The following is a 12,487-nucleotide window of genomic DNA, read 5'->3' on the forward strand; positions in this document are numbered from 1 at the left end:
AGAGGCCTGATGGCATAAATCCTGGGGCTTTAAAAGAGCTTGCTATAGATATAATGAATTAACTGACCTTACAAAATTTTTTAAATTCTGAAACAAACCAAAATATTTTGGATGCAGTAAATGTAACACTACTATTCAAGACGAGATAATTGAAAATTAGGACCTGGAAGCCAGTTAACCAGATTTCAATTGTCAGAAAAATGCTCGAATCCATTAAACAAGTGATTGCAAGATACCAAGGGAATCAAAATTAGCATTGCCATATGAAAAGGAAATTGGGTTTGGACAAATCTGCTGGTGCTTTCTAAAGAGATCATTGTGTTTTGATAAAGGAGAACCTGCAAAAATAGAAAATCTGAATTTTCAAAAGGCATTCAATATTGTTGCTTGATAAAAGGGTGCTCAAGATTGGGAGCAATGTATAAATTTCAACAATAGTTCAGTTGGTGGCACTCTTGCATTTTGAGTCAGACGGTTGTTGTTTCAAATAGATTGAAGGAACCGTGCAATGTTACAATGCAGAATAGTACAGGATTTGTGCCCAGATATTTGCTGCATAGGTTCTCAGTCAATTTCTTAAAAGCTAATATGTTGAGGTTGTAGACATGCTCATCGAGCTGGTGGGTTTGGTTGCAGACGTTTCTTCACCCTGCTAGGTAACATAGTCAGTGTGCCTCGCTGAAGCCTAAACTTCTCAAAAACTTTAGGTAATACATTGTCCAATGCTTGTACTGGGCTTGTGTTAATTCAAACCATAAATGGTTGGGTAAAATATCTGCTGGTTAAATATTTTTAAGCATCAGGAACTCATGATTGCAGACCTAAACCCACAGTCTAATACTCTACCAATCTACCACTACATCTCAATTTTCTTCAAGATACATATTCGAAAATTAATCTTGTTAAATTACACCCTTCCACAAATACATTACTTTAGAAAAAGTCTGATGTTTCTGCAATCGAAAACTTTAGGCTTCCAGCATATTAAACAGTATTACTTACCATCTACTTCGTCAACCACTGCCCGAATGACCAAAGGAAAAACTCCTTTGTCTAGATCAAAGTTTAACTAAAGCGTAAAAGAAAAAGACAATTAAAAACAAAAATAAAGATTGTTCATAAGTTTTAAATAAAGCTTTAAAAAGTACTGCAAAACTTAGAAACAAAAACTTATGCACTTCTGAATGATAAACATTCCAAGTTTTATGACAAAATAAAAACTATTAAACAAAACTTCAGTCTTTTAATACATGTTACCACATTGAAATAAATGGGTAATCCTATATCATTCCTAGTCTACTGAATTCAAAAGATAATGCTACAATAATATCTAGGAACACATGCTCCAGAAATGGTGCTACAAACTCAACCAAGCCAGCTAAAATTTCCTCTGACTATGAGTAACACTGCAGAAGATTACCCAGTAACTTATAAAACTACTGACTTTGCATATTTATTATTAAAAATGTATCATAATTAAGAAATTATAAATTCGTGTGCATTTGGTAATTTACAAAGTCAGAGAAAGCTTCCTTCAGCGAGATGGACACTCAGGACTACAAAGTAACAGTGACCAACTTTTCATAAATAAATAAATGAATTATCTCGTGCCCTAAATGTCCCCAGACAACTGCTGACACACCATCTTTTAATATTATTAATTTGAGAGGTCATTCAGTTTTGATTCCTGATTATGATGATTATGAAGGCTGCCTAATTTATGTTACGATCAGGATGGTAACCTTTGTATTTAAAATAGTAAATATCTGGGGATTTTAAACATTGCCTAAAAGAATCATCATAGAATCCCTACAGTGTGGAAACAGGCCCTTCGGCCCAACAAGTCCACATCGACCCACAGAGCATCCCACCCAGACCCACCCAATCTACGCATCCTTGAACACTAAGGGCAACTTAGCATGGCCAATCCACCTGCACATATTTGGATTGTGGGAGGAAACTGGGAGGAAACCGGGGCACCCGGAGGAACCCCACGCAGACATGGGGAGAATGTGCAAACTCCACACAGACAGTTGCCAGAGGGTGGAATCGAACCCAGGTCCCTGGTGCTGTGAGGCAGCAGTGCTAACCACTGAGCCACCGTGCTGCCATGAGGTATTGAAAATAAAGCCACAGGATTTCAGTTTTGAGAAAAATATAATCTTTATAGTACAAAGTTAAATAGCAAAATATCCTAATATATAAATTATACACACAATGTACACACACACAATACTCTAACAGATGGAATCAACAAGGCAAGTAGAGTTAACAGATAAACTGTGCTGAACACCCCATACAGCACATTGAGTAGCGAATTCAGACCAAGAAAGATCCCAGATATTACACAAAACCTTGTTCCATTTACATTATTCATTTTTGAAGACTGAGCTTCAGAACTTGCTCAAAATTCACACCGCTTCCATGAATTCACCCTTGCTATCCAAGACTGCATTCCAGGGGACTCCTGAAAGCTCTAATCAACACAATCTTGGGCACAATTCCAGCAAAAATGTAGTTTCACTACAGCGGCAGTAACCCTGGGGTTTCCAAGCGCCAGTATTTTACAGATGTACCAAAGAAATACTGTTTGTTTGCTTCTTTCACCCCAACACTCAGCTACTAAACAGCTCCAAGGACTTTTGATAGCCCTGATAGAGGTCAAAGACCTAAAATGTTAATGCTGCTTCTCCCTTCACAGATGCTGCATGACTTGCTGAGTACTTAAAACACTTTCTGATTTTATTTCAGATTTCAAGCCTCTGCAGTATTTGGCTTTTATATGTAGCATGTATTTTGCTAAAAAAAAAATTGCATGTTTTCCTTAAGAGGTTGGAATGGGCTGTATTCTAATGTATTAAAGGAAAATTATGGATAAATTAGATAGGCTAAAGTTGATTAAGCATCAAGGGTCAATGGAGGGAAAAAAAGCAATAAAATACAAATCTGGATAATTATAGGCCAGTTAATTTAACCCCTGTTAAAGAAAAACTTTTAAGAGCCTTGAATTATGGCAGATGTTATTACATTGCTATAAAAGAAGAAAGTAGGTAGTAGAAGCAGCCAGCACTGATAGAGTCACAGTGTCATACAGCATGGAAACAGATCCTCTGGCACTGACTAGATATCCCAATCTCTCCTAGTCCCATTTGCCAGCATTTGGCCCTTATCCCTGTGGACCCTTCCTATTCATGTACCCAAACAGATGCCTTTTAAATGTTGTAATTATACCAGACTCAACTACTTCCTATAAGACCATAAGACATAGGAGCAGAAATTAGGCCATTCGGCCCAATGAGTTTGATCCGCCATTCAATCATGGCTGATAAGTTCCTCAACCCCATTCTCCTGCTTTCTCCCCGTAACTCTTGATCCCCGTGATAATCAAGAACCTCTCTCTCAGTCTTAAGTGTACTCAATGACCTGGCCTCCACAGCCTTCTGTGGAGTGAATTCCATAGATTGACCACTCTCTGGCTGTAGTTTTTCCTTATCTCCATTCTAAAAAGGTCTTCCCTTTACTCTAAGGCTGTGTCCTCGGGTCCTTGACTCTCCTACCAATGGAAGCATCTTTCCAATATCCACTCTGTCCAGGCCATTCAGTATTCTAAAAGGTTTAATTAGATCCCTCCTCATCCTTCTAAACTCCAATGAGTTTCATCCCAGAGTCCTCCAACGTTCCTCACATGTTAAGCTTTCCATTCCTGGGACCATTCTTGTGAACCTCTTCTGAACCCACTCCAGGGCCAGTACATCCTTCCTGAGATATGGGGCCCAAAACTGCACACAATACTCCAAATGTGGCCTGACCAGAGCCTTATAAAGCCTCAGTAGTACATCCCTGCTTTTATATTCAAGTCCTCTCAAAATAAATGCCAACATTGTATTTGGCTTCCTGACTACTGACTCAACCTGCAAGTTTACCTTGGGGGTTCTAGTCCAGGATCCTCTCAAGTCTCTTTGCACTTCAGACTTCTGAATTTTCACCCCATTTAGAAACTAGTCCATGCTTTTATTCTTCTTACCAAAGTGTACGACCTCACACTTTCCCACGTTGTACTCCATCTGCCACTTCTGTGCCCACTCTCCTAACCTGTCCAAGTCCTTCTACAGCCTCAGCACCTCCTCAATACTACCTGTCCTTCCACCTATCTTTGTATCATCTGCAAACTTAGCCAGAATGTCCACATTTCCTTCATCTAGATAATTAATAAAGTGAACAAAGTGTACAAAGTGAAAAGTTGTGGTCCCAGCACTGACCCTTGTGGAACACCACTTGTCACTGGCTGCCATCCTGAGAAAGACCCCTTTATCCCCACTCTCTACTTTCTGCCAGACAGCCAATCCTCTATCCATGCTAGCATCTTACCTCTAACACCATGAGCCCTTATCTTACTCAGCAGCCTCCTGAGTGGCACCTTATTCCTCTGGCAACTCCATACACGCACCACCTTCTGCGTTAAAAGGTTACCCCTCAGTCCTTTAAAAATCTTCCCTCTCACCTTAAACCTATTCCCTTTAGTTTGAACTCCTCCCCCCTAGGAAAAAGACCTGGCTATTCACTCTATTCATGCCTCTCATGATTTTACAAATCTCTATAAGGTCACCCCTCAGCCTCCAACACTCCAGAAAAAAAAAAGCCTAGACTATTCAGCCACTCCTGAGAAATCAAATGCTCCAGTCCTGGCAACATCCTTGTAAATCTTTGCTGCACCCTCTCAAGTTTAATAGTATCTTTCCTATAGAAGGACGACCAGAATTGTATGCAGTATTCTAAAAGTGTTCTCAACAATGTCCTGTACAGCCACAACATGACGTCCCAACTCCTATACTCAATGCATTGACCAATAAAGGCAAGCATATCAAATGCTTTCCTCACCACCTTGGCTACCTAGGACTCCACTTTCAAGGAACTATGCACCTGTATCCCAAGGTCTCTTTGTCTGGCAACACGCCCCATGGCTCTACCACTAACTGTACAAGTCCTGCCCTGGTTTGCCTTACCAAAATGCAACATGTCACATTTATCTAAATTAAACTCCATCTGCCACTCCTTGGCCCATTGGCCCATCTGATCAAGGCCCCGTTGTACTCAGATAATCATCTTCACTGCCTACTACACCATCTGTATTGTTGTTATCTACAAACCGACTAACCATGCCTCCTATATTCACATCCAAATCAGTTATGTCAAAAGATATTGACAATCCTTTTCGTTCGTCTATGTGGCTTTGAGCATTACGGATGTTCATGGACTTCATAAATGAAAATATATTAGGGCAAAAATGATGATATGGCCCTTCAGCAATAACCATGGGTGACTATGATCTACACATAAACTGGAAACATCAGGTTTGTAAGAGTAGCCTCAATGAGAATTTAACAGAACACCTTACATTTCATTTCTTGAAGCAACACTCTCCAAAACTAAGCAGACTATACAATAACTTGGTATTGTGTAGTGTGTCAGGATTAATTAATGACCTCAAAAGTATCGACACCTCAAGTTAACTGTGGTCATCTGATTTTATTTAACATCCAGATTGAAAGGGAGAAAAGGTCTAAGACTAGTATTTAAGATGTATATATGTGGACTAGGCTAGTATACAGATCAATACAGAAGCAATAGCAGGCAATTAAAGAGATATTTCAGAAAACTTAATTCCATTCCTACTTTAAATAAATTCTAAAAGGAGAAGCCACCATTCAGAATTAACTAAAATAGTAAAAAAAAAAAAAGAATCAAACTTCAGGAAAAACTATGCCAATGCACAAAGGTGAGCAGCTGATCAGATGATTGGTCAGAATGCAAACAACTGCACAGAATGACTAAAAGGCTAAAGAGGATTAATAAATAGCTTATGGGAGGATGTTAGCTAGAAACATGAAAACAGATAACAGCAGTTTCTGTAGATATCTAAAAAGGCAAAACTTAAGGTGAGTGTTAGTTGTCGAAAGGGTGAAAATGAAGAGTTAATAGTGGATAAGGAACCAGTCAAGTAATGAGTAAATATTTTGCCTCTGTATTCACTACAGAAGACTTGAAAACATTCCAACTAAACCTGTAAACCCAAGTTTGGAAGAGGAGAAACTTGGTGAAATCACATTCATGATGGAAGTGGTATTCGGTAAGTTGATGAAGCTGCTGGTTGTTAACTCTCCAGGTCCAGGTGGACTTTATCATTGGGTTTCAAAAGAAATGGCTGAGGAGGTAGTTGAAATTGGTGCAAAGTTTTCAGCACTTGGAAAAATTCAAGGTCATCTGATTTTATTTAACTTCCAAAATTTAGAAAGAGTCAGCATGGTTCCATGAAATGGAAATCCTGATAATCAATTGGTTGGAATTCTTTGAAGGAATAAAATGTGCAGTGGATAAAGTAAACCACTGATGTACTTGGATTTCCAAAAGGTATTGGACAAGGTTCCATATAAAAAGCTATTGCACAAAGTAGGAGCTCATGGTGTAGAGGGCAACATAATAGCAAGATTAGAAGATTGGCTGGCTGTCAAGTATGTATAAAGGGTCTTTTTCAGATTGGTAGTAAAGGACAAAAGGGTTCCCACAGTGCTCTGTGCTGGTGCTCAACTTTTCATAATTTATATCTATTACTTAGATTAAGGGATTGAAGGCCTGAAGGTTAAAATTTGCAGAAGATACGAAGATAGGTTGAAAAAAAAATAAGCTACAATAATAAAACCTATAATTGGTTTACAACCTTGTTACGCGAGTGGGAAAACTTGAAAATGTTCACTTTGGCAGGAAGAAAAAAAAAACCAATATAAAAATTAAATGGACAATGCACAACTACAGAGTAATCTAGGTGTTCTAGTGCATGAGTCACTAAAGGTCAATATGCAGGTACAGCATGCAATCAGTAAGGCAAATGGAATGTTAGCCTTCATTACAAGAGGAACTGAACACAAGAGCGAGGATATTATGTTTCAGTTATATAGGGCATTGATGTGATCACATATAGGATATGGTGTACAACTTTGGTCTTACTTAAGGAGGTGTGCAAATGCATTGGAAGTGATTCAGAGGTGGTTTATTGAATGATACCTGAGATAGGTGTCTGAGGAAACAGTGGACAGGCTGTGCTAATTTCCACTGAAATTTAGAAGATGCTTTGATTGAAATGTATAAGATCTTAAATGGTTTTGAGACCAAAACTAGGACGCACCGTTTTAAAATTAGGCGTCATCCTTTTAGGACAGACATGAGGGAAACTGGTTTCTCTCAGAGTACTGGGAGACTTAGAACTAGCTGCCTCAGAAAGTGGACGAGATTGCGGCATTGAATATTTTTAAGGCAGAGATAGGTAGCTTATTGTTAGGCAGGGGAACCAAAAAGTTAATCAGGGATGCATCAGAATGTATCTTACTGAATGGTGGAGCACACTTAAAGGGCTGAGTGGCCGACAGCTCCTCCCAAATTATATATGGGTAAGCCTATTCCTACATGCAATCAGATCATGTTTCAGCTTTGATCTTACTTTCACTTTCATGCTCAATCCCAATATGCCTCAATTCCCCTAGAGTCTAGAAATCTATTGACCTCAGCTTAGAACAGACTTGATGACTGAACATTTCCAACCCCTTGAGTGAATTTCAAACATTCATAAACATTTGTGAGGAAGTTCCTACTCATATTAGCCTTACCTGATTGGTCAATCATTCTGAGACAGTCCTCTTGGTTTACATTCTGCAGCAAGGAGACATATGGTCTCAGCATCTGCCCTCTCAATTCCCCTCCCCCCCTCTCAGAATCCTATAGGTGTCAATAAAATCATCTCCTATTTTTCTGAACTCCTCAGCGTAGAGATACGATCTAGCCAACCTCACAATATAGTCCAACCCAGCGCTATAAATTAGAAATAGACTTAGAATTTATATTTTCATAATCAGCTTAAAATAGGCAAAGCAATAGGTTTTCTCTGTGAGCTTTGTTTTATTGGAAACTGCTTGAGGTTTAATTTCCATAGAAACAAGGCTAGTGGAGTTATCATTCTGAGATAATGTCACTTAGCTCAAACAAAGGGCCACAGTTGGATAAATGAATGAATAGATAATCATTGTACAAAGGCTTTTAATTTAACCTTGCTTAATTAAGATGCCTGAAGTATGAATTCATTAGTGTCTGGAAGTAACAGTTACTTTAGTGAACAACATCATAGTTCACTATCAGATAAGGAATAAGAAGGAGAACTGAGTGTAAGTTATGAACAACCTTAGATGTAAAGACTTGGTCCAACACTCATGAGTGTTTGAAGAAATCAAGAAGCCATGGATACTGAAGGGAAATGGAGGAAGGAGGAAGAAAGAGCTGTTTGTGCGTGTCAACCATTCTGCCAATCTGGGCCAGTAATCCCTAACTGTCATGGTATGTATGTTTTTGCTGTATATCTAGTGTGCTGTGTTCTGTCTTAAACTCTGATTAAACTCAAATTCCTACAGTATTCATTACATTCAATCCGGATGGATTAGATAGCGACAACTGTCAATTGTTTTAAAATCAGTATACCATGCATTGCAGGGATCAATCCAGTGCGACTTCGCTGCACTACCTGCAATGTAAGCAAGTCCTTTCTTAAATATAGAACACAAAACTGAGCACAGTGTTCCAGGTGCGATGTGACAGTCACGACTGTAAAAACAAAGCAAATCTGTCTGTTTAAAATGGATACAATCTTGTATCTCTGAGTAGACACCACAGTTTTTGTTGATTCACTGCATGCCTAAAATATTATCATTTCAGCACCAATCACAAAGTGAGTCATCTACAATTCAACTGACCCATGGATGATAGTGGGGTTTTCTCAGGGTATACGATTTCAAAACTTCCAGGAGAACAGGTGACTGATAAGACACTACCAGCAAGTCCAACACTATTGACTTGGCTTTGTGGAACAATGATTCAATGAAGTTAACACAATAAACATTTCAAGCTTTGGTCATACAGGATGCATATGAACCACCATATTGGGCAGAAGGAAGGACTCAGACAGACACCCTCAGGAAAGGCTCTCAGCCAAAGGGAGCAAGGAAAAAGACTTTCAGAAATTAATTGTTGCTGACTTGAAATAGACTAGGCAAATATCATAACTAGAAAAATAGTGACAAACAAGAAACTCTCTCTTGCTCACTCCCAAAGCTTGTTCCATCTGCTGAATTGACCTGCATAAGCAATCCCCATTTATTTCCCTATAGAAGCCATTATAGCTTTTGAACTCTGACCTCCAAGTTTTCAACCTCTTCACTACAGAAGGAAAATCTTCAAGTAAACAACAGGTCTGCAACAAAAATAGATTGATCTTACTTATGTCATTACAATTACAATTCAACTTTGTATCTACTTTTTGTTCATACCTCTATGACTTTTACTAGAATATCATAGAACAGTAGCTTTTAGGTGGGGGGGGGTGGAGTTGTTGGGGATGAAGGAAGAGTGGATCATGGTGTCCCAGAGGAAACAGGCCCTGTGTAAGGTAGACAAGGAATGGGAGGGGAACGTGTGTCTGGTGGTAGCATCTTGCTGGAGGTGACAGAAATGGCGACTAATGATCTTCTGTATGTGAATGCTGGTGGGATGGTAGATAAGAACAAGGGGAACCTTATCACTGTTGCGGGAGGGAAGAGAGGGGGTGAGGGCGGAAGTGCAGGAGATGGGTCGGACCCAGTTAAATTATTCTGAACATCAGTCTTAAAAATTTTCTTACCATTTAAAAAATCTTTTTTTTTAATCTACTTATCAAAGTGAACATCATCTAATTCCTACATATTAAGTCTATCTATTGGATATAATCAATTGAGACAAAGTACAGATGGGATTATTGGAGAAGATTAATTGGGAAAGGCAGAACAAAAAACTTGATTAACAATTGACCTGAAGGCAGAAAACAGTGGAGTTACGGGATTTTTTTTTTTCCTAAGAGTAGTTTAGAGTTGAGACCAATTCAATATATAGATCAATAATTTAGATTTGGTCATCGAGAGGCTGACATGAAAACCTGCAAACTGTATTAAAATCAGAGGTGCTGTTAATTAATTAAACAACTGAAGCTTTAAACAGCTTAAAAAAAACTAATGGGAAAGTGATGAATTTTTTTCCCTTTTATAGATAGAGACGAGAAAGTAGAAATTGCTACCATAAGGAGTGGTTGACATAAACACAAGTAGGACAGCTTACAGAGAAGTGGTGGTTTACAAGGTAAAATTCAGAAACGACAGAGTCAGAAAGTCACAGTAAAACTTGAAATTATGGGACTTGACTGAGGTCAGCAGTGAAGTAAGGATGCTCATTGCTGGGCTCAAAGAAAGCTGTCCACCAGATCCTCAATATCTGTGGTACAGACTTAGTCTATCTTGACATTTATTTTTGGATGTGAAATCTAGGGAATCTTTTAGGTGTCCAGCAGTAATGTCATTAAGCAGGTGAAGCAGCCAATCATATTGAAGTATTCCCACAGAAAGCAAACCAGGAATCAAAACACACCAAATTCTTTGCAGTTTTAAACTTTACAGATAGTGAAATAAATGACTGAGATGTACACGTAGGACTAAGAGAGAAGCTAAAATATCATCAATTCTTTTTTCAAAAATGCAGAATTTCTGGTCAAAATAGTGACATTTGGGATAAATAACTTTAAACTTTCAGTGAGAGAGAGAGAAAGATTTTTTCGCAATAATTGTGGACTTTGTGAAAATCTTGAAAAACTTGCTCCTTGCTGGGTATTTAGTAGCATACAGTGAGACTAAGAAAAATGTGTAAGTTTGCATCATTTCAATGATTTCTAATTAACTGGAGTCTTAGGAACTCTCAACACATGCCCAATGCTGAAGCACAACATTACCGAAATCATCCTTTAACTTTGTACGTGAACTGCAGAAGTTACTCGTCTATTTCAAAGAATTAACGATAGTCAAGTTGATAGTTTCAGTCATTACTACATAAAAACCTGATCCAATGAGGTTGATAAATTGTTCAGTATAGAGGTGTGAGGAAAGGAAGTGATCTTTGTAGGCAATTAATGATGAGCCTGACAGGATAATAATGAACTATGAACAGCATTATAAAGTTTATCAAAAGTACATGCTGAATATTTTACATATAAATGAAAATTTTTCCTTCAACTTCACAGGTAAATCACTTTCTATCAAAAATTCATTTTAAGCAACTTTGCTATTTCTATTGAGTTTTTAAATTGCATCCAAGTACCTAAAAATGCTTCAAGTCATAAATTTCAGATCCACGAAAAATTCTGTTTTAATTATTTAAAAATCAACATAAGGCCAAGTATTATTAATTTTTTCAGCACATTTTAGATTAAGAATTTCAATGAGAACATAGTGCATCACTCTACTTATTAAAGGAATGTACTTCACAACTTCATCACACATTTAGGAAACAGTGCATGAAATTAAAAGTTTAGAATTCACAGAAATAATCCAACTTGTTCTCTACAGTGTTTGTACGTGCTGTACATTTCCTTTGGGTAGAAATAGCATCATTATACATTAACAATTGTTATTCTGTAACTTAAAAATTGTTCACATAGGAACTTTCATATCACTTCACAGAATTATTTTGTGAAGCACTTTGGTGCTATAGAAATGGAAACCTTGCAGTCAGTGGCAAAGTAAGGGCATTCATTACTGACCTCAAAGAAAGCAGAGTTATTGCAATTTAGGGATCTCTGTGAAGAGAACACACTATATGCAATTGATATTAGCATTATTTAATGGGTACTACAAGCATTAAGCTGCAGTGGTGCCATGAAGATGGTGTAATGGTCAATGACATTAAAGGTTTTTCAGAGAGCCTATCAGAAACTGAAGCACATGAAAATGAAAATTAATAATCCTGAACAGTGGTCAGACCAAAGAAGTTATGATTCCTGACAAGTGACTGTCAAAGATTCTACAAATTCTAGGCCATTATCACTTCAAACAGTGTAAAATTCAAACACTTATGCAAAAACAAGGAGCATATCAATTAAACTAACAGATTGGTGCCAGAGATTTTAGAAAATTCAAAAATGCAATTACAAAAACATTTGTTCAATTGTAGTTACAATTAACAATAATGCAATTATAGAAACAGTTCATTCAGCTACAGCAGGAATGGGGCACTATAAACGGTGCAAAAGCAAAATACTGACATTGGAGATTTGAAATAAAAATGAAAAACACTGGAAAAAAAAATCAACAGGACTGCTGGTGAGAGGAGCAGCAATAATGCTTCAGGTCACAGTGTTTCATTAGAACCTTCTGAGTATTTCCAGCATTTTTGCTTTTCCTGGAGCAAAGAATATTAAAATCAGGCTGCATTTGCTGACACTAGCACACATTCGCTGAGTCACTTTTAATCACACATATGCATACAAACAGTTTCAGGGGAAATGGGCCACAAAGCAGGAGGAGAGAGTTCGGGCCCTGGGCTAAGATGGGGTGGGAGAGATCAGCACCTGGGGAAGGTGGAGGTGGAGATG

The 12,487-nt window shown here is 38.0% G+C and overlaps 1 protein-coding gene across 3 annotated transcripts in view; it reads right to left on the minus strand.

The window, feature by feature from the left end:
* LOC109913757 (E3 ubiquitin-protein ligase MGRN1-like) overlaps positions 1-12,487 on the minus strand; it is a 389,727-nt gene that overhangs the window by 322,741 nt on the left and 54,499 nt on the right. For all 3 annotated transcript variants that reach the window (XM_048609431.1, XM_048609429.1, XM_048609428.1), the window contains exon 6: positions 1,003-1,069. In XM_048609431.1, coding sequence (XP_048465388.1) covers positions 1,003-1,069 — 67 coding nt within the window. The remainder of the gene's footprint in view (positions 1-1,002; positions 1,070-12,487) is intronic.

This window comes from Rhincodon typus, chromosome 21 (assembly GCF_021869965.1).
Source record: "Rhincodon typus isolate 14 chromosome 21, sRhiTyp1.1, whole genome shotgun sequence".
NCBI lineage: Eukaryota > Metazoa > Chordata > Chondrichthyes > Orectolobiformes > Rhincodontidae > Rhincodon > Rhincodon typus.